The sequence below is a fragment of the Vitis riparia genome, chromosome 1 (assembly GCF_004353265.1).
Source record: "Vitis riparia cultivar Riparia Gloire de Montpellier isolate 1030 chromosome 1, EGFV_Vit.rip_1.0, whole genome shotgun sequence".
Lineage (NCBI taxonomy): Eukaryota > Viridiplantae > Streptophyta > Magnoliopsida > Vitales > Vitaceae > Vitis > Vitis riparia.
In genome coordinates, this window is record NC_048431.1 from 1,466,824 (window position 1) to 1,486,957 (window position 20,134).

Here is a 20,134-nt window from a genome sequence, read left to right on the forward strand (position 1 = left end):
TCTCACAAGGAAACTATAGATTCAACAACTATATAGAAAAAAAAAAGTAAAGAAGATTATTGTTGGTGAAGTGGAATTTCACTTGGAACCTCAATGAATAAAACCTACTTTTGCCTTTTACAACCACAATAAATAAAATCACGCTAACAATCACACAAGAAATGTTAGATTTTTGTGGTTCAAAAAGATTGTCGACATACATAGAGAAAAGGAGAATCAAGTCACTATCAATGACAAGGAAGCACTCAGACAACTAGCAGCCGCCTCTAAACTCTACTTTAACTTCAAATCAATATAAGAAAAATAACTCCAAAAATTTTCACCCTCAACCTCTGAGAAGTCCTTCTTGTCCTAAAGCCTTAATTTATCACATAAGAATGCAAGACACCTCTCAAAATTTTAAATATATCATCAGTTCATGCAACTTTGGCAGAAGTTCTATCATCATTCTGACAGGATTATATCCATACAATTATATATGTTTCAAGTAGGTTACGCCTTTCAAGTTCTAGGATCATGGATGATGAAACAGTAACATGCTATGATGCATATTATCCTATTTAGAATTGTTTTATCCATATCATTTTTTCCTGTCCTTTTCCATTTTTGGGATGTAGGTGTGGGAACAGGGGTTGGTCTGTTGCAGCAGTTGTGGGTATAGAATACCTCCTCAGGAACAATTGAAGAAGCACACTCTGGAAAACTACTAGCCACACCAAGCCATGCACAGCAATGCTGAGGACGCCCTTCCGGTCCAAACATGGTGTTCCTGAATACCTGTTTTAACAATTAATGTTAGACTGGTACTACAAAAACATGCTCCACAGATAGGAAGAAATAAATCTTAAAAGATGTAACAAAAAGGCAGCAGTAACCAGGAACCTAACAAGCAGAAGCAAAGACACAGGAAGAACTTACTGCTGCAAGGTGCTGATGGTAGAAATACAGTTTTCTAAGACTGCCATGCTTTGATAGCTGAGATTCCAGTTCATCAACACATCTGCATTGAAACACATCCACAGTGGCCATTATCATGTGTCTTCTGTGTGTCCATGTCAAAATGGATGGGTGCACGCGTGCATGTGATTGTGTTAGAGAGAGAGAGAGAGAATTTATTGGATGTTTTGCTGCCATGCATTAAGACTATTCAAGTAATTATCTCGATGATTAAATAGTTTCATCTTATCCCAAACTAACATGGCCCACTTAGATTTAGCATGTCGAACATCTAAGCAGTTCAGATGATGCTTGTTGGGCCTTTGCAAGCTTCAGGCTGTGGGCTATCTTGCAAAGGAGGGTGGTGAGGTATGTGTTGGAATAAGGGGAACAGATTTAGAAAAGGAGCAAGATACTAAGAGAAGGTTCTTGAAGAATAAGTAAATACAAAAAAATATAGAAAAAAGAAGATGCACAGATAGCTCTTAAGAACAAATTTAACTTTCATTCAATTCAGTACTTCTAAAATGAAAAAATAGAGCTGTAGGGTTTCCTCTCTCTGATCACTAGTACCAAATTACAGTTACACTCTTATTGTAACACAAAATAATGCTCAACATCTAACAAGAATGCTGTGGGATTTCATCATTTTCATCCAGGGTTAACTTTTGTGTTTGTTCATTCCACAAATTGTAGGACAGTTTTCATCAAGGCAAGGTTTGATTCACCAAGAAACTTGGTAGCATTAATAACTCTCCAACAAAAACTTCACCAAGAATGATGTAGGACACTTAAAGTTTACTTAGATCTTCCCATTCTTCCTTGAATAAACTTTAAAAGGCTTTCCCTCATCAAAGAATTTCTATTCTAATGCATTTTTTAAAATCCTTGATAGAGTCTCGCAGCAATCTGATTACAAACAAAAACATTTTTTGACTATAAATGCAACAAATTTTCAACAATATTTTTAATCATTGCAGTTGACAACAAATTATGCAAAGATGATATAATAGTCAGTTGTTATGTTAAATCAAGATCAGAGAGAGAACCTAGACCAATTGTATGCAGCATTTCCTTCTGATAATAAGCCTTCCTTCCCAGTTGAGACTGTTGCTTTCTCCAAATGCCTTATGTTTATAGATGATCGAGCAGATGTGACAATCATCAATATTGACAACCAATCTTTACGCAGCTCCTGATTAATAACCATAAATAGTTGTTTCTTTAATGACATAGACAAGTAAACCAAGAAGTAGATTAATAAATAAATAAAGCTATTAGTTCCAGAAATCCACTGTATGCAAACAATTACATACAGAAGGTGCAATTACAAACTGGTTGATCCCTCTTGCACAAAATTGTAGGCTAGGCAAAAACAGTTAGAGTGCATCTATTATACTAGGAACCTGGGAGAGAATATACTTAAGGAGAAGCTATCAATCTACTCACCTTAACATTGTCTATGCAGTTAATATGGTGTACAATTCATGTATCCACAATAGTTGTCACACAACAAGGCAGTGTGATGGATCCTTTCCTTTGGGACTTAAACCTACAATGGGAAAACTCTAAGGCAGTTTAGTTCTTTTATCTAGTTTGTTTGCTTGTTTATGTTGGACTTAGGCACCATTAAAACTTAGAAGTGTGAGGGTTAAAGTTGGAATCAAAGCACAAGCAACTAAGAGGGAGCCCTTAATTGATTATAATGATTTATTTATTTACTTGAGAATACTATTTTGCACAAAGGAGAAGCAGAAGCACCTCATTCTGCAATTGTACATATTCCTAGTGTTTCCCAGGCATAGCTGTGTGGATCTCTCCCACAAATCTGTTTAAATTTTGCCTTCATGTGGCATGTATAGCATTTTTTGTTGACCTACTTGTTAGACTTTTGTCAGGCTCTACTGACCTTTCTCTCAAATCCAGAGAAGGCTACACTACACCTTACAGAATGAATAGAAATACATTTAGAGCCTTTGTCAAGCAATTCAAAGCTTATTTTATTGAAGTACTCATGTTAAAGAAAAATACAAATAAGCTCATCATATGAACAATTGCATTAAAAGCAAAAGGTTAATGCCAAAATCCTTTTGATGAAGTGCACACTCAGGTGGAGCAAACTGATATAAATACGAAATAGAAAGGTACCCAACAGCTGATGTTCAGATCATAAAATTAGCCATGGAACTGGAATTAGGCATAAAAGTAGCCAGACAAGACAAGAGTTGACGATATATTTTTTTGTCTATATAGAGAGAATACTAGAAACTTTCTGAGGCTCCCGATTGTATCGCTGACCTGGCCTAAGACTTCTGATATATCATTGATCATCCCTTTCACAGTCATTCATATTAATAGAAAGCATGAGTTACAATCTTTGTCTCTAAATTCTTATACAGATTAGTATTTAAACTATGGGTAAAGAGGTTTCATCATATTAATCAGAAAATTTTGTGCAGGGGAAACAACAGTAGATATCATCACAAGCTCAGGACAGGTCAGTTATATCCAAGATCAAGTGGAAATCAGTTCTATGATCAGAAACCTTGCCCAAGGTTTCTGATGTTTACCAAAGTAAAAATAAAACATTGTCTGCAGAGATTTCTTACGGATAAATTGCACGTGATGGCAGAAATATTTTCACCCTGTGGTTTTGGTATGTTTTCAAGATGCTGAACTATCTTCTGAAAAAGTCCTTTCAAGTTTGCATCCAGGTCAAGAGCCACCATTCCTGGAGTACCCAACAAAAACCGGATTCTCCCAGCACAAGATGAAAGAAATGATAATGCATATCCCCTAATTGCTGCACACAAATGCGAACATCCATTATAATTTAGTTTATCCAGTCAATATTATTTACTGAGTGACTAAACACTATAATATTAATATCTAGCTGCTGAAAAGTGTACCAAAGATTTTTCTTTTTTCTTGTTTGATAACAAATGAAGTATTATACACAGAGGAAAATCATATACAAGGAAGAGTACCATAGATATTTAAGATGATAAAAGTTGATAAAAAGGCAATTAAATTATTTTCAGGTTAAACAGTGATAGCACTTAAATTTCATTTCCAGTTGATAGAATGGAACTGCCCCCAAAATATGAAATATCATCAAACCAAGTCTCCTAAAGCTACAAAAAGATCTAAAATTACCATATCTAAATAACTCATAAGAGGGTTGATATGTCCATTCATTTCCTATTTAAAAAAAAATCTGCCCATTTCATAAATAGAAAATTAAAAAGAAAAAAGAAAATGTCTCAAATGCTTCAAACTTCTATTCAAAAATACAAAACACACACAGAGACCCCACTTGCAAACAATACGTTTCTTCATAATTGTGAAAGTAGGTAGATATCAAACTCATTTTAATCTGCAATATCATTTTCTTTATAGAAAACCAGAATATATGTGTTAGTAAGAACCTGCTATATACTTGCGAACAAGACAGCAAAGATGATCCATTCCGTCCAACAAGAACCCGATAGTTGGATCACTTGGATCCTGCAACCAAAATCATATCATTTTTTTTTTTTTTTTTTTTTTTTTTGGATAGGCAGGTTGGCAAACCAAGCACTAAAAGAAATTTAATGCCAATGGATTGAACTGATTTGAGGAAGAAAGTTTTGGCTTACTATATCAACTGGTACCATTCTAGCAGTTTTGGATTTCGATGATGCAATTCCTACATGTTGGAAATACCACAAGACTTCACATTGAGCCAAAGCCAAAGCAGAAAATACCATCTGTAAGATTCACCAAGTCATTCCAGAAAATATCTGTTAACAACATGATCAGATTTTTGCTTTCCAAAACTACAAGTAAATCAGCCTTATCATTAATTGTTTAGATGTATGCACAACTTAGTCATTGAAGAATAAATGGAGACAAAATGGAGAAACCTAAATGGAAGTTATAAAAACCATATCTTTGGCAAACCATGAAGAATCAGTTGAAATTTTGTGTTTTCAGAAATTTAGAACCAACATATTTTGCATTGCTGCAATTTCTGCACATCATCACACTTTTTTTAAACAGAACCATCTTCAGTTATCTTTAAAGATAAATACAAGAAGAACGAGCAACCTTCAAGAATAAACAAAAAAGGTATAACATAACCAAATGTCAAGCCCCACAAAAGCTACCTTGGCCTTGCAAATAAAAGGCCCAAGTGCAAAGAAGAGAAACATAGCACACTCAAGTAGGAAGAAAGTCTCCGACATAGGAGATCAAATGATTAGCTCCTTGTTTGGCTAATCAGTCTGTAACTTGGTTGGCTGAACAGGGAACTCAAGAGAGGGAGCAACCGAACTCACTAACAACATCTATGATTTTGCATATCCAATTGTCAAACTTCCATGAGCAACTTTCCTTATTAATCACCCAAAATATAACAACAGAAAAATCTCTCTCTACAGTTAGGGTGGAAAGACTTGTAGCTTTGGCCTACAACAAACCCTCCAGCAATGTCAATATCTCTACCTCAATTGCCAACCCACTCCTGCCTAATTAGAGAAGACTCCCAACACTGTACTAGAGTGATCTCTAATCAGGCCTCCAAGACCCATCTGACAAGGGTTACCCAGGGAACATCCATCAAAATTCAACTTTATAGAACCTACTTGAAAGGTAACCAACCAATCATAACTTTTTTCACTCTTTCAATCCACCATTAAAAGAAACAAAGGAATATTTGCAAAAGGCTTGGTGCTTAAGGCCAAAAGGGAAGAGAAAAATTAAATTAATTCCCAAAATGGCATCAACAGATCTCTATCTGTCATAAAAAATCCTTGCATTCCCCTTCAACCAGATAAACCATATCATGGATAATACAACCATCTACCAAAGAATCTTCTCCTTTGGAAGGCTTCCAAAGCCCTTAAAGGAGATTCACATCATTTTTGCTATGTTTCTAGGAGGAACCCGTTCAAGATTGACTAAGCGAAACAATCTTTGTCTAGGTACTAGTGCAGTGGGACAATGAAGAAAGAGGTGATTGACTGAGTCACTACTCTTTAGACACATAACACAATGATCAGAATTGAGAGCTTTGTAAGGCCTCCTCACTTGAAGCATATCATTGATATTAACCTTCTTATTAACCACAAGCTAAGTAAAATCCCTAACCTTTAGTGGAGCTTTTGAGTTTTAGTTAGCAGGAGAAAACAGGTGAAGATAGGAGAGGGAGGGGCAACTGAATGAGCTGATAGGAAAAAGTCCTGAGGGTATCAATGACCAAACCCTTTCATCTGTAAAGGAAGGTAATATGTACACATGACCCAAGGAAGGGAGAAGCTAGTCAATTCCTCAATCTTTGAATTAAAAAGGTTTTGACAAAAGTTCAAATTCCAAGATGGACTGGTAAAGGATTGATCCACAGCAGAAAAAATAAGCATATTCCTTATCCTTATGACTTGGAACAAATTGGAAAATTGAAGCTTAAGAGAACTCTCACGCAGCCAAGTATCCTCCTAAAGGCAGATTTTGTGCCATCTCCCACCAAGAAACTGAATGAAATTCAAGAAATCATTGAGAACTTGAGTGGCTTTCCAAGGGTGATGATGCGACCATCTAACAACCATATTAGCGTCTCAACCATTAGAGTGCAAACTATATATATATATATATATATATAACAAAAGTGCCTAAAACAAATGCACAAGAAATTGCACACAAAGTATACATATGTCAACCCAAAACACTTTCTAAGAAAGGCTTCATTCCTCAAGGAGATTTTCCTTAAACTCAATCCTCCATCCCTCTTCAGTTTACACACAAAATTCCACCCAACTAGGTGATCTCTTTTTCCTTTTCCAAGCCCTAACCAGAGGAAGCCTCTCTATAATTTCTCAATCTTGTAAACCACTTTAAACATCAAAAGGAAATAAGTGGGGAAAATAGATGAACAAGACTGCATGAGGGTTATTCTACCTTCCAAAGACAAAAAAGGTTTTCTTCCAACCACCCAACTGACAAGAAATCCTATCTAACACTAGATCCTAGAATGAAGCAGCTCTAGGGTTTCCCCATGAAAGTAGACTGAAATAGTTAAGGGGCTAAATAGAGACTTGACATTCCAACAACAAAGCTAACTCTTGAATAAAATCCTCACCTAGTCATATGCATCCAAAGGTGAGTGTCAAAGGGTATGTTTCTAGGTATCTAATCCTTCACAACTCAAATTTTAGAATACCAGGACTTGACTTAAAAGAATCTAAAAAATGTGCACAAGTACTAGGATACAACATAATAAAAAAAAATTAAAAATAAAAAAATAAATCAATTAATAATAAATTGGAAATAAAGATATCATTTTTAAAAGCTCTCATCTTTTCCCTTTCATCCTTTTTTTGTCCTCTTATCCCTAAATATTCTTACAAAAATTCACTTTTCAATTAACTCTTTTATTTCTCTAATATAATTATTACAGAAAGTTGAAAAAATAAAAGGAAATCAATTGAAAAATCAAACAATCATACCCAAAGCAAAATAGGATTCTTCGACAAAGATCCCACACTCACCCTCATGTCATGTCATATTGACATACGTATAGGGTGAAATTGAAGGACCCAGTATCATAGGTCCTCACTCACATTAATATCCACCAAAGAGCTTTTTTATAGATTGATCTTTAAGCCTAAAATGCATCCAAAAACCGTTAAGATAAACTTAAGGTTTCACAACTCCTCACTGTTAGCTTTCGAGAAAAAAATTGTATCATCTACAAACTGAAGAAGTGACACCCTTGTCCTATCCTTCCCCACCAAAAAGCCTCTATCTTCAGCTCTTAAAACCATCCTACTCAAAACATCCGCAACAATAGTGAAGAAAAAATGAGAGAGAGGATCATCTTGTCTTAAGCCTCTAGATGCTTTAACCCAACCTTTGACACCGCATTCACTAGAATGGCAAAACTTATAGAAGATAAACACACACAAATCCACAACCTCCATTTCGGACTAAAGTCTTTCCTCTCTGAAGCATGATCCAAAAAATCCCAATTCATATGGCCATAAGCCTTGTCAAAATCTATGTTGAAGACAATTCTTGATTTTCCAAAGCGTCTTCTTTGATCTACCACTTCATTTGCCACTAGAAAGACGTCTAGGATTTGTCTACCTTCAACAAAAGCACCTTGAGACCAATAGATAGTTTCATGTAAAAACTTAACGAATGCGATGTGAAAGAACTTTGGCTATGACCTTATTTTTTTTATGATAGATAACTTTTTGCCCCCATTGGGACTTGAACCTTAGAACCTCCCACAAACCCTCCCCATCCCTTCACCACTTGAGCCAAGCCTCAAGGGCAACTTTGGCTATGACCTTATAGAGACTACTAGTCAAACTTATGGGCCTCAAAACGGCAATTGTGGATATTTGATTTCTCTCAGGGGTCAAAGCAATAAAAAGTAGCATTAGTACTCTTATTAATGACCTCAATGTTGTGTAATTCCAAGAAAACCTTCACCAAATTCTTCTTAATGGTGTCCCCAAAGTCTTAATAGAAAGTTAAAGTAAAACCATTAGGGCCTAGAGCTTTTTCTCTGTCCATCTAAAAAATTGCCCCTCAAATGTAAACGTACTTTAAGTGACATAGTAAGAGATGCCCTCGAATCAATACAAAAACTCCCCAATTGAAAGATATTCAAAGGTTACTTTTAATGGTTTTACCTGCTTCATTTAGGGGCCCTATTGAAGGAATATTGGGATTTTGTATTTCTTTCCCATTTTGTTTTCCTCAAACCAATTTCCACATTTCTCACCAAAAATAATTAATAATAAAAAGGATAAGAACTTTTCTCACTTTTAGAATTCACTTTCTAGTATCCACAACTTCATCAGTCCATATGTTTTTCCCTACTTCCACAGGCTCATTTACCGTCTTTTCCTGATTTTTGCTTAATGCTGAAAGTATTGTATCCATGAAAAAGTTGTTACTTCCATGCTATTTTGGACTGACCCAGCTGAATGATGCCATTCCAGCTGCAAAACGGAATTTCAGGATGCTAGTTCTTCTAAGGCTAAATCTCAACCAGCTATGGGACTGAATGGTTATTCCCATCAGAATTGCAGTATGTATTACAGTCAGTAGAAAGAAGTAGACACGGGAAGGATAAAGAAGAGAACCAAAAATGACGAGGATTCAGAATTAAAACTGAGGATGAAGGAATTCAGACCTTGATTTCAGGGTGTTTGCTTTATCCTCCTTTGAGAAATGATTACAATCCTTTTTCAAAACAAATCCGAAGCACCAAGAGAGATGAAATGAAGGATGAAAAACAAGAAGCTGAGAATTGATGGAAGAGAGAACCTTTTTTTATAGGTATTGATGGTAGAGAGAACTTTTTTTGATAGGTATTAATGGTAGAGAGAACTAGATAGAATGAGGCTGAAAAAGACGATGATGGCAAAATGAGTAACAAAATCTGATCAGAAGGAAGTCCACAAAATGAACAAGTTATCCTTTCATATTGTTTTAGGCTGGTGAAAATTTGTGCATAAAAAATTATACATTTTGTTCATAATATTCATTTTGTTTATAATGAAATAATAAAACATCAAAGATGCCTTCACAAAAATTGGAACTGATATATGTAATTATATTTTGCATTAAATCCAAATTGTGACTGTGGAGTGCTCCAGTACTGGGTATATTCTGAATTTCTCTTCAGATTCTTAAGAGTTTTTTTGAAAAGAGAAAACTCAATACACAATATAGAAGGTACTTGAATATGCAAGTGGATGCTATTATTTCATTTGGCACATTTGAAGAAAACTGTAATAATAGTCTACCTGAATATTTGGAGCCAATAAACTTGGCTGATCAGTAAAAAAGAGCACCATTCTTCCAATTTCTTGCTTTAATAATATTCTCCTCTCACGATGTATGGAATCACAAGATAGTATTGCTTGCTCATGCACTTCACTGCAATCATCAACCACTTCTCCATATCATATTTCATGCCCATGGTGACAGAAACATCACATAGCACAAGGCTTATTGGTCCAAAGAAAGATTACTTCAATCTAATCTAAACTTGTAACTTATCTCCACAGGGTACGAAAGTGGATGAAATTGCATATGGAGAAAAGAGAATAACACAAATCAATACTAATTTTAGTAATAGCTCTATAAGTCACTACTTGATAAGTTGATACAATAACAGGCCACCACCAACTATCTGAAGTCAAGATAGCACCACCAACTTTATGCACAAGTTTGAAATGACTAACAATGTCCTAATTGTATAAATTTTGAATTGATCATATTCTTGAGCTTTTGTAAAATAGCATCACAGTCCATATACACCAAGAAAAAAAAAAGAGGCAATTGAATAACAATATCATAAAAATAAACCTGCAAAATTGTTATGTTTATCCTCATAAATGGTAAGTTTCCTTCCCAGTTAAACTCCCAAGAAAAACAGAGTTTCACTTTAAATTTAATACTTGAGTTAGTTAGTATACCTTATCATTTTCTCAACCTGCTTTGCGACACTATACTCTAGGTCAGCTTCTTTTTGCTTGGTGCGTCCAGATTTTGCCATTTTCTTTGATTCCAGTATCCGTGGCAAAACATATAATTGATAATCCTCATGCAATAGCACATACTGCATATTTAGGATACAAAGATAATCAACTACCAGAAATTAGATGACAGTTTCACCAACACACTATGCAACTCACCTCATCCCTGAATAATGTAAGAACTAAATTTTCCTTCAGCACCACCTGAAAAACAAGAGAGGTTGGAAAAAGACTTGCACAATCAAATCACAAAGGAACATCATATATTGAATAAAAAATGGAAAACAACAATAAAAGAAAAAAGAAAAAGAACAGTGAGAGACAGTGTGAAAAAGAAGAAAAAACTAAACATCATCAACAGGGAATCTCCAATGAGAAATTAGTTAAAAGAGAAGAAAAACACAAGGAAAAGTGCATTGCATGTTTGAATGTCCTTATCACCTAACAGCTGTCAGCTCTTGTATATGGACATTTTTTATTTGAATGTTGCACCAACAGAAGACTGCTTTTCCAGTTAAAATATCCATCAACCTCTAAAGTACCCAGGACGATCTTTCCTGTTGTTCATGCATTCCATCTGTTCAGGACCTCCAATGCATTATTTACCTATCTTTCAAACCATCAAGCTGATAGGATCATTTGTATCTCTATGCGCATTTGGATTTCTCCCTGATACCTAAAGAATTCACAGGTATGTTTGTGGCTTAACACACAAGAAATTACACCAATCCCCCTGGACTATCAAATCCTCTTCAGTGTGAAACTGAATAATGATTAAATAAAGTATGTTAACTTAGGAGAAAGTAGTCAGAGACAAGCAAAGACTGAAGGACTGCTGTGTTATGCACGATTCTACACACCCACTCTAACCCTACCCATTATAAACATTTGCAGCAAGGTGTGAAAGAGATCCAAAAAAAAACAAGGCCTAGTGCTAGAAAGTGGAACTCGGATGTAAGAAAGAAAAATTAATGTCGACAATATTGAGGTTCAAAAGGCATATAGATGGACATACCAATACTGGTCCAATGTCAAGATAAATTGAGAAAATGGAGATTAATGTTAAACTCTAGTAAATGTCAAACAAGACAATAATGAAAAATCTAGAATTAAATACTGTAAAAAGAACGAGCACATAACAAGAATGTAACTTATATGGGACAAAAGTCAGCACCTATGTATATATAGAATGCACCCATCAGTAGAATGAGCATATAACAAGAATGTGACTAATATGGGGACAAAAGTCCACTGCACCTATGGGCATATGGAATGAATCCATCAGTAAAATATTATTCATATATTAATTCTACCTTCCAAATACAACACAATAATAAAATATAGCATATTTACTCGAGTAAAATCTACCATCCCACCAGACCCAAGCAATTCCAAGTATTTGTTTCAGGGCATGCTTGAGCCTATCAAGCTATTCAACCCCATCTTAATCCAGACAGGAATAGGGAGATTTTGCATTAACTTAATTACTGACACAGAGATGAGTTAGAAGCCAATTTATTTAGCAAGTGGTAACTGTGTAAGCAGGAGAATATTATTCGTGAAGATTTTATGAAACTCCTAATTCAACCTTTTATATCTTATTTGACATGTATACCCGACATGCTTTGACAAAGAAACGGTTGACACCTCATGCACATTTTACAGCCATGGCAATCACAACAGCTTTGGCAGCATCCTCCTACCTATGTCCTTTTTCTAACTATCTTAATTTACATGTTTTTGGTTTTCCATGTCTTTCAAAATGTAATGTTCCATGTCAATAATCTTACATTTATACAAGTACACACCATTGTCGAATACAGTTAAAGATATATCACTAACCAAGCATTTCCATTGTACATATGAAGCACCTTTCTTACACAAAAAGAGATTATCTTTTCTTCCATTCTGAATGGAAATTTAAAAAACAAAAAACAGAACATTACATGCATAACTATAGCGAAAAGAAACTGAGAAATTCCTGGGATGTACCAAAGCAATGTCAATGCTAGTGACACGAAGTAGCTCATCTGGACAAACAAGATATCCAAGTAGTACCCATTCCCGATAAGAAGTAACATTTGCTAAATCTTGAGCTCTCTGAAAGAGGAAAAAATTGCATGGAAAAAATGCATAACATTAACTAACAACTAATTAGGGAGTTCAAATTAGAGAATTCAAAGACACAGCAGGTAATAAAATTTTAACATTTATCAAGATCATCCAGGAGAGTGAGTACTACCATTGGGTGAGCAGAATTTGTGAGAATGTCTGGATATCGAGGATGAAATGGACTTAAAAAACCCTCATTTCTCAACTTCCTTGTATCCGTGGATAGGAAAATAATAGGACCCACAGCCTCTAAAACCTGGGAACAAAGTGAAACTTTCAACCACGATCAGTCACACTATAAATACCTTTTTTTTCTCTCTCTTCTATTGCCATTAATTACTTGGAAGTTTTAAACTTTTGTCAGAATAAGATAGTTTTGTATAACACCGAGGTACAATCAAATCAAGTTAAATATGAATTTTGAGCTTCAAATATATAGGCATGATGACTCCTACAATAACTGGTAAGCAAGAACACTTCTATTTCAGCATTCTTTATCATATTGTTATAGGCAGAGAACCCGAATCTCAGTTCTGTTTTAATACTATCCAGATACCAGTTTGCCTCGTGTTAGATGACCACTTAAACCAATAATCACTGGGAAACTACAATTCTAGAAGGGAAAATTAACTTCTATCTCTATAATGAAATTTGTCCTGTATTCTAACTCAGTTGCACACTCAAATAATATCTGGTTTTTTTTTTTTTTTGATAGGTAAAAGCAATTGTATTAAAAATAAAAAGTATACACAACACATACAAAGCAGTCAATGAGTAAAGAGGTGCAAAAACACAAAAACTAGCAACCATACCCTAAGAAGAACCTATCCAATCCACAAAAACTAGCATCGACACTCAAATAATGTCCAGTAACCAACTTCCCTAAAAGCTAAGGCTCTAAGGATATGGGCCCACATTGTAAATCAGGCCAGCATCCTTCCTCATGTGTGATCTCATCATACCTGCACCTGGAGAAATACAGTAATAGTTACTGATTGAAAATAAGTAGATGGATCTAACTCATTCTTATGCTTATAATAGATAATGTTCAATGATCAACTCTCCAAAAAGCTTAAATTGCTAGGATATAAGCACAAAATGTGATATCCGCCTAAAACCTTCCCTCACACGTGGGCTTACACTTATAATAAATAATGTCAGGTCATGAACTTTCCTAAAACACGTGAGGACATGCAGGTGTATACTTATCATAAATAATGTCAAGTAACCAACTTTCTAAAAGCTTAACACATGAAGGAGTTTGTTAACCTGATATATATCATGGACCCATATTCCAACACGTGGAGAGAGACACACGTGAGGATGTGTCAGTTTACACTCAAAATAAATAAAAGCAACCAACTTGATGTAATCAAAAGCGAAAAAAGAACTTATCTTCTTTCTTTTACCACCTACGACTCATGTGAGCTAAAAATCTCATGCACACTTTTAAATGAGAGAGAAGTGAAGAATCCTCTTTTCAACTTCTGGCTCTCCCGCTCTAGTCATTGCTTTTCTTTCTGTTACCTTGAAAGTAGCTGCTTCAGCTTGAGCCACTATAATTTTTTAATATTCCTTTCCATTTCTCATCAAATGAAATGGCATCTTCTTCTGGAAATCCTAGCTATTCTTAGCATGATTTTGAGGAATCTGATTGCTATTACTCAAACAAGCACGAAACACATGCTTGCATATTCACTTTCCTAAAAGAATATAACTCAAGACCTCTACTTAACCACATCTCTAATATTATGTGAGCAATTTTCCTAAAAACTTAAGCTATTAGGATATGAACCCTTAAAGAATATCAGGCTAACAAATAAAGGATTGAGCCATAGGCATGACTGTTGACAACATCTCAAAATAATGGCCCACAAGGGAAATGGTTCAAAAAGCTTATGGCACCTCTCAAAAATGAGGGGCATGCCCTAAGAACACAACAGGCATGCAAAAGGCGCAAAAACAAAAATACGAAAACACAAATGAAAACCCACACCTACCTAGCCTCTTCTCATACAGCAAAAAAAAAAAACCCAACAAGAAAATATTCTCAAAAGCCACACAACATTCCGACCAACTGAACAATAATTTTAAAAAAGAATCTTCTAGAGACTAATCCAAGATTACAGTTGAGTATTTGCAGTAACCGTATCCCATGACAAAAACAAGCATGAAAATATTATACACTTAATGACTAACAGTAAACAGAGACTACAGGTCAACTAATTGAGATTAAAAACAAAATCTGATCATTATAAGGCTGTTTTAATAAAAGCAAAAAATGAGTCATATAACCTCTCCAATACGGGGGCTGACAAAATTCAAATCTTCATGTAACCCCTTCAATGGTGGATCATAAGAGTCTATGAATTGAACCAACCTGTTATCAAGGGAATGAAATATGTCAGATCTAATATGTATCAAGTGGGAAGTACTTTGTTGCGCTCTTTCTTTGGCGCGTGTTTAAAATACCTCACCATTACTTATCCAAAAAACATAATATGCACTAAGAAGGAAAAGAATTATCTTGTTGAATATGATGTATTTATAGTGTATAACCTTTCCTTGTTAATATAGGACACATATATGGTAGGACACATGTATGGTAGTTAGGACTCTTAGCCTTGTATATATATATATTTCTCAATTGTAAGTAGATCATTCACATTAATGAGAATCAAGGTCTTTCTTCTTCCTCTCTCTCTCAACATGGTATCAGAGCCAAGGAAGAAAACCTAATTCTTTCCTGTTTCCCGTGTCATCAACTCCGGGAAACCTTCCGGTAACCGTGTTTCATTCCGGTCACCTTCCCCATCTCCCAATACTTTCCGGTCATTCGGATCGTCGACAGAAACCACTCACCGCCGGCGAACTTTTCCGGCGAACTTTCCGGCGAACTTTTCCGGCGACGTCTTTTTCCGACACCGACCATACCAGAAGGAGCGCCTGGAGGAGATCTCCACCTTTTGTGAAGGCACCGGCACCAAAAGAGCCTCCACGCGCCGTCCACGCGCAGCTTTCAGGCCGGCGGCTGCATCTCACGCGCCGGCGCGTGAGGGCGCGTGAGGACTTCTCCGGCGACGCGCCTCCTCCTCCAGCTTCGCCTGACGCCGACCAGCCTCCCTACCTCCCTGGTTCTCCCATCCGAGCCCTGCACGTACCTCTTTTGGGGATTTTTGTCTCCGTCGGCCCTCCAAACAGTCTTTCCGGCGAAGGTCCGACTACTTTTTCTCCACTCCAATCCCTGCACGTGCCTTGGGAAGTGTTCTTCTCCCTTTTTCGGTGGTGCCACGCCGCAATCTGAAGCCGTATTAGGGCTCTCTTCAATCCAAACATACTTCATTCTCCAGATAAGTAGATATGACTACTAAAAATTCCATTTTTTCCGCTGTTATATCTGGATCTCCTATGATTACTTCGGAGAAATTGGTTGGCAATGACAATTATCTTTCCTGGTCTGCCTCTGTTGAACTTTGGTTTATGGGTCAAGGATATGAGGATCACTTGATTACACAGGAGGCAGATATCCCTGAGGTTGACCGTGTACAGTGGAGGAAGATAGATGCACAGTTATGTAGTGTATTATGGCAATCGGTTGATCCCAAGATTCTTCTTCATCTTCGGGCCTACAAAACTTGTTTTAAATTTTGGACTCAGGCCAAAGGATTATATACGAATGATATCCAGCGTCTTTATAAGGTGGCTTCTGCTATTGTCCATCTCAGCCAACAGGACTTGGATCTATCTACTTATATTGGCCAGATTGCCTCTCTTAAGGAGGAGTTCTTGACTGTGATGCCTCTTACTCCTGATGTTGGGGCTCAACAAACACAGCTTGACCAGTTCTTCATGGTTCTTACTCTTATTGGCCTCCGTCCGGATCTTGAGCCTGTCCGCGATCAGATTCTTGGTAGTTCATCAGTTCCGTCCTTGGATGATGTGTTTGCTCGCCTCCTCCGTATCTCCTCCACTCAGACTTTGCCATCTGATAGCACTTCAGATTCTTCTGTGTTAGTTTCTCAAACTAGCTCTCCAGGAGGCCGCAGTGGTACCCGAGGTAGAGGTCAACGTCCTCATTGCACCTATTGCAATAAACTTGGCCACACTCGCGATCGTTGCTATCAGTTACATGGAAGACCTCCTCGCACTGCCCATGTGGCCCAGTCCTCTGATTCTCCGCTGCCTCAGCCTCCGAGCTCTTCCGCATCTCAGGCTTCTGTTGCCTCTGTTGCCCAGCCTGGTAATGCCTCTGCCTGCCTTACCCACACATCTTCTCTTGGACCCTGGATTCTAGATTCTGGAGCTTCTGATCACTTATCTGGTAATAAGGATCTTTTCTCCTCTATTACTACTACCTCTGCTTTACCTACTGTTACCTTAGCTAATGGTTCTCAAACTGTGGCTAAAGGTATTGGTTTGGCCCTTCCTCTACCTTCTCTACCTCTCACTTCTGTCCTTTATACTCCTGAATGTCCTTTTAATCTTATTTCCATCAGTAAAATCACTCGTACTCTTAATTGCTCTATTACCTTTTCTGATAAATTTGTGACCTTGCAGGACCGGAGTACGGGGAAGACGATTGGCATAGGACGTGAGTCTCAAGGCCTCTATCACCTCACCTCGGATTCATCTCCTGCAGTTTGCATTTCCACTGATGCTCCTCTCCTCATTCACAATCGTCTGGGCCACCCTAGTCTCTCCAAGTTCCAGAAGATGGTCCCTCGTTTTTCCACTTTATCGTCGCTTCCGTGTGAGTCATGTCAGCTTGGGAAACATACTCGTGTCTCGTTCCCAAAGCGTTTGAATAATCGGGCAAAGTCTCCTTTTGAGCTTGTCCACACTGATGTTTGGGGTCCTTGTCGGACTGCGTCTACTTTAGGATTTCAGTATTTTGTCACTTTCATTGATGACTATTCTCGATGTACTTGGTTATTTTTAATGAAAAATCGAGCTGAGTTATTCTCTATTTTCCAGAAATTTTATGCTGAAATCCAAACCCAGTTCAATATTTCTATTCGTGTGTTACGCAGTGACAATGCCAGGGAATATTTTTCAGCACCATTTACTTCGTTTATGTCCATCATGGGATTCTTCATCAGTCTTCTTGTGCTCATACTCCTCAACAAAATGGGGTAGCTGAACGCAAGAATCGACATCTTGTTGAGACAGCTCGTACTCTCCTCCTCCATAGTAATGTTCCTTTTCGTTTTTGGGGGGACGCTGTTCTTACCGCTTGTTATTTGATTAATCGTATGCCCTCTTCTGTCTTACATGATCAGATTCCTCACTCCCTTCTCTTCCCTGACCAACCACTTTATTTCCTTCCTCCTCGTGTCTTTGGTTGTACTTGCTTTGTTCATATTCTCACTCCTGGACAGGACAAGCTTTCCGCCAAAGCCATGAAGTGTCTCTTCTTGGGATACTCCAGACTTCAGAAGGGTTATCGTTGTTATTCCCTTGAGACTCATCGATACTTTATCTCCGCTGATGTCACCTTCTTTGAGGACTCACCATTCTTTTCCATCACTTCTGAGTCTCTTCCTGTTTCTGAAGTCTTGCCTATTCCCATTGTCTCCCCACCTGATGCTATGCCTCCTCGACCACTTCAGGTTTATCATCGTCGCCCTCGTGTTGTTGCTTCTCTCCCTTTTGCTGAGGCTCCTGCTGACTCACTTCCTATCCCTTCGGCTTCACCTACCCCGGTTCTGCCTTCTCCTAATGACTTACCCATTGCTGTTCGGAAAGGTACTCGCTCTACTCGTAATCCTCATCCTATTTACAATTTTTTGAGTTATCATCGATTATCTTCACCCTATTCTGCTTTTGTTTCTGCTATATCCTCTGTTTCTCTTCCAAAGAGCACCCATGAAGCTCTTTCCCATCCAGGCTGGCGACAGGCAATGGTGGATGAAATGGCTGCTCTGCACTCTAATGGCACTTGGGACCTTGTTGTTTTACCCTCGGGTAAATCTACCGTTGGCTGTCGTTGGGTCTACGCAGTTAAGGTTGGTCCTGATGGTCAGGTTGATCGCCTTAAGGCCCGCTTAGTTGCTAAAGGCTATACTCAGGTTTATGGTTCTGATTATGGTGACACATTCTCTCCTGTTGCCAAGATTGCTTCTGTCCGTCTGCTTCTCTCTATGGCTGCCATGTGTTCTTGGCCTCTTTATCAATTGGATATTAAAAATGCCTTCCTTCATGGTGATCTTGCCGAGGAGGTTTATATGGAGCAACCTCCTGGTTTTGTTGCTCAGGGGGAGTCTGGTTTAGTATGCAGGTTACGCCGTTCTCTATATGGCTTGAAACAATCTCCTCGAGCATGGTTTGGCCGTTTTAGTTCTGTTGTTCAAGAGTTTGGCATGCTTCGCAGTACAGCAGACCATTCAGTTTTCTATCATCATAACTCTTTGGGGCAGTGTATTTATCTGGTTGTTTATGTGGACGACATCGTCATTACAGGCAGTGATCAGGATGGTATTCAGAAACTAAAGCAACACCTTTTTACCCACTTTCAGACCAAAGACTTGGGGAAACTCAAGTATTTCTTGGGAATTGAGATAGCTCAATCCAGTTCTGCTGTGGTCCTTTCCCAAAGGAAGTATGCTTTAGACATTTTGGAAGAAACCGGTATGTTAGACTGTAAACCGGTAGACACACCTATGGATCCGAATGTCAAACTTGTACCAGGACAGGGGGAGCCTTTAGGAGACCCCGGGAGATATCGACGGCTTGTAGGTAAATTGAACTATCTCACCATTACTCGTCCAGACATTTCTTTTCCTGTGAGTGTTGTTAGTCAATTCCTACAGTCACCATGTGATAGCCATTGGGATGCTGTAATCCGCATTCTTCGATATATCAAAAGTACACCAGGCCAAGGTGTGTTGTACGAGAACAGAGGTCATACTCAGGTTGTTGGTTACACAGATGCAGATTGGGCTGGCTCACCCACAGATAGACGTTCCACTTCAGGGTACTGTGTTTTTATTGGAGGTAATCTAATATCTTGGAAGAGTAAGAAACAAGATGTAGTGGCCAGATCTAGCGCTGAAGCCGAGTATCGAGCTATGGCTTTGGCAACATGTGAACTCATATGGTTGAGACATCTTCTTCGAGAGTTGAGATTTGGAAAGGATGAACAGATGAAACTCATATGTGATAACCAGGCCGCATTACATATTGCATCCAATCCAGTCTTTCATGAAAGGACCAAACATATTGAAGTTGACTGTCATTTCATTAGAGAGAAGATCGCATCAGGATGTGTTGCTACAAGTTTTGTTAATTCAAATGATCAACTAGCTGACATCTTCACTAAATCTCTCAGAGGTCCTAGGATTAAATATATTTGTAACAAGCTTGGTGCATATGACGTATATGCTCCAGCTTGAGGGGGAGTGTTGAATATGATGTATTTATAGTGTATAACCTTTCCTTGTTAATATAGGACACATATATGGTAGGACACATGTATGGTAGTTAGGACTCTTAGCCTTGTATATATATATATTTCTCAATTGTAAGTAGATCATTCACATTAATGAGAATCAAGG

General features: G+C 37.6%; 1 protein-coding gene across 3 annotated transcripts in view; it reads right to left on the reverse strand.

The window, feature by feature from the left end:
- LOC117915897 (protein NAP1) overlaps nt 1-20,134 on the reverse strand; it is a 31,900-nt gene that overhangs the window by 7,846 nt on the left and 3,920 nt on the right. For all 3 annotated transcript variants that reach the window (XM_034831642.1, XM_034831649.1, XM_034831656.1), the window contains 12 exons: nt 14,877-14,961; nt 12,712-12,837; nt 12,462-12,569; nt 10,629-10,673; nt 10,410-10,552; nt 9,735-9,867; nt 4,575-4,685; nt 4,365-4,443; nt 3,546-3,739; nt 1,986-2,131; nt 919-1,000; nt 667-777 (listed from right to left, as the gene is read on the reverse strand). In XM_034831642.1, the coding sequence (XP_034687533.1) occupies nt 667-777; nt 919-1,000; nt 1,986-2,131; nt 3,546-3,739; nt 4,365-4,443; nt 4,575-4,685; nt 9,735-9,867; nt 10,410-10,552; nt 10,629-10,673; nt 12,462-12,569; nt 12,712-12,837; nt 14,877-14,961 (1,363 nt within the window). The remainder of the gene's footprint in view (nt 1-666; nt 778-918; nt 1,001-1,985; nt 2,132-3,545; nt 3,740-4,364; nt 4,444-4,574; nt 4,686-9,734; nt 9,868-10,409; nt 10,553-10,628; nt 10,674-12,461; nt 12,570-12,711; nt 12,838-14,876; nt 14,962-20,134) is intronic.